Source organism: Octopus bimaculoides, chromosome 7 (assembly GCF_001194135.2).
Source record: "Octopus bimaculoides isolate UCB-OBI-ISO-001 chromosome 7, ASM119413v2, whole genome shotgun sequence".
NCBI classification, from domain to species: Eukaryota; Metazoa; Mollusca; class Cephalopoda; order Octopoda; family Octopodidae; genus Octopus; species Octopus bimaculoides.
Window position 1 is genome coordinate 41,677,545 of NC_068987.1, and position 2,709 is coordinate 41,680,253.

General features: G+C 32.0%; 1 protein-coding gene across 2 annotated transcripts in view; it reads left to right on the plus strand.

The window, feature by feature from the left end:
• Nucleotides 1-2,699, plus strand: part of LOC106872643 (UDP-glucose 6-dehydrogenase) — a 253,811-nt gene extending 251,112 nt beyond the window's left edge. The window contains exon 12 of one of the 2 annotated variants that reach the window (XM_052969546.1): nucleotides 1,031-2,699. In XM_052969546.1, the coding sequence (XP_052825506.1) occupies nucleotides 1,031-1,204 (174 nt within the window). In that variant the 3' untranslated portion in view covers nucleotides 1,205-2,699. The remainder of the gene's footprint in view (nucleotides 1-1,030) is intronic. The other variant, XM_052969547.1, reaches the window with a different exon arrangement.
• The last annotated feature ends 10 nt before the right edge of the window (nucleotides 2,700-2,709 follow it).

The window sequence follows — 2,709 nt, forward strand, 5'->3', positions numbered from 1 at the left end:
ACACACACACACACACACACACACACACACACACACACACACACACACACACATAGGTGTAAGACATATATACAACTAACTGAAAAAATTGTTGTTTAGCATCAGGTCAGCAGCAATTCCTGCTGTTGTTGTTGTTTAGCCCCATACCAACCTTGGATGGAGAGACATGATCAAAGAAATATAGCTCTGATTATCTTTTGCCTAGAAACAGAAAGCAAATTGAGAAAGGTGATTTTTAGTTGCAACCTTCTCTAATCAAAGTTCAAATCCTGCTAGGATCAGATTTGCTTTTCATCATCAAAGAATAGATAGAATAATCAGCAATATACTGGGGGTTGTTTCAATCAATTATACTCTTGTTCTACAAATTGATATTTTGGTGCCAATAGTAGATATTAAAATTGCTGACTCAACAAGAGAGGCAAAATTTAACAGTGAAGTAATAGTCGTAGTAGTAGTAGTAGTAGTAGTAGTAGTAGTAGTAGTGTGTGTGTGTGCTAGAGCTTGATAAATAAACTAACATATTTTTATGGATATAGTAGAGTGAGAGAGAGCATAATCTATGATAATAGAACTATTGTAAATACATGGGCAATAACCTAATGTTGAAGTTAACTTTGTTGTATGCTTACCAACTAAAGTATATTTGACTCTGTGAAAGAAGTCAGTTTTTCTGGTATAGTTGTGTCTATCAATGTTTCTAGTCTATATTTCTCTTTTATAGATCAATGCATGTGTGCTATATGGTGGGTGTATGACTGAATCAATAAAGTGTTGGTCAAAATACCTAGTGGCATTTGTTTACTTCCTTTTATATTCTGAGTTCAAATCCCAATCTGATTCACTTTGCCTTTCATTTTTCCATTGTCAGTAAAATGCTGGAATTTATGTAACTGAATATATTCTCAGAGTTGGTGCTCCAACATGGCCAATGCTGAAACCAGTTAAAAAATTAATATGCAATTTAAAATAAATTCTTGTCCCTGTACAAAGAGCCTCATTTAACCTTCTTTAACATTTTCTCTTTCAGACCCTTGATTATAGCCAAATCTACAAGTCCATGTTGAAACCTGCCTTTGTTTTTGATGGACGAATCATATTGGACCATCAGGCACTTATCAATATTGGATTTCATGTTGAAACTGTGGGCAAAAGACTTAGTAGGTGGAATGCCTCTCGCCCAATAGCTACTGCAATGCCTTAACTCTGTAATGACACACTTCAGTCAACTGGGTGAAATATTCTTTTAGTTCATTTATTTGTTTTTATCTGGGTTTGCTAGGGAAGGGTGTCATTTTTATTTTATATTTTATTTTTTGCCATTTGTTTTTAAATGATCCCTCTTCTCTTAAATCATGGTTTTAATTATTTCCTCCCCTCAATTTCCATGTTATCCCTAACCATCAAACATTCATCTTCTCACTTCTTTTACTTTTTTTTTCAATTTTCATTTTCGTTAGTTTAAGGTAAATTGCTATTAAGATATCAACAAATCAGATCTGAAGTTTGGTGTCAATCCTCTTCAACTATCACACAAAATGTTCTCCAGAAAGGCATGAACATCATGCAGTCTCTTTATTTTCCTCTATTGCATTTACTATTTTGTATCTTTTTCTTCTAAGAAATCAATAATACTGTTATTGATTTCTTAGTTCTGTGGAACTGGTAAATACTGAGAAAACCATGACACCACCATTAAACAGATTTCAATTCCCATTGGAACCGTTTCCCATTAACCCTTTAAACTCGCCATCCTACCCATCCTCCAGTGTTACTCTGGGAATTCCTGCCTATTTAACAATATTACTGTTTTTTTTTATTTTTTACATTTTCATTTTCAAAATTTGATGACTGAAATTTTATCACAAATTACTAAGCTATATATATTGGGGAGTTATATTCAGACTGAATAACATAGGCTTTTATTAACCTTTTGCCTAAGGGTGTGTATGCCTGTCAAATTGTCTACAAGTCACATTTATGTTTGTATATCTTGTTTTCCCTCAAGGTACTGTAAATAAACCCCATCACTCAGTGTACAGTGTGAAAACCCTGTTATAAAACATACTATGTGAGTCCTAACTGGCTCTGTTAACATATGTCTGTTTAAGCCATCTTACAGAATGTGTTACTGGCTTTGTTATACAATCTCTACCAACTCTTGATACAAATTATGTGTTATTTTATACACTTTAGTATGTATATATGTCATACACATTATAGTGCATATATATGTTAAACATACTGTAGTGTTTATATATGTTATACACATAATAGAGTACAAAAATGTCATATACATTAGTGTATATATATATTTAATGTGTATATATGTTACAGAATGTCTGAATCATTATAGTGTTTCTGTTCTATGTTATACACTGTGGTGTCATGGTTAACAATAGCATCAAATTTTTTAAATGGTATTTTTTATTGGTGATTGGGGTGGGCCTTTTAAAGTAATTCTGTTTCTTAGAATCCATGGTTCATTTAAAAATGACTTTAAACAAAATTATGTTTGTACATACATGTATGTGTGTAAAAGTATGTGGACACACACACAAATGAGTACTATGTGGTATAATTCACAGAATCATGCAGCTATCACAGAAAGTATAATTCTAAAGGAGTCATGGAGTTAAATAAATCTATATTCACCATTCATATCTCTTGACATTATGGTTATATATATATATATATATATATATATAT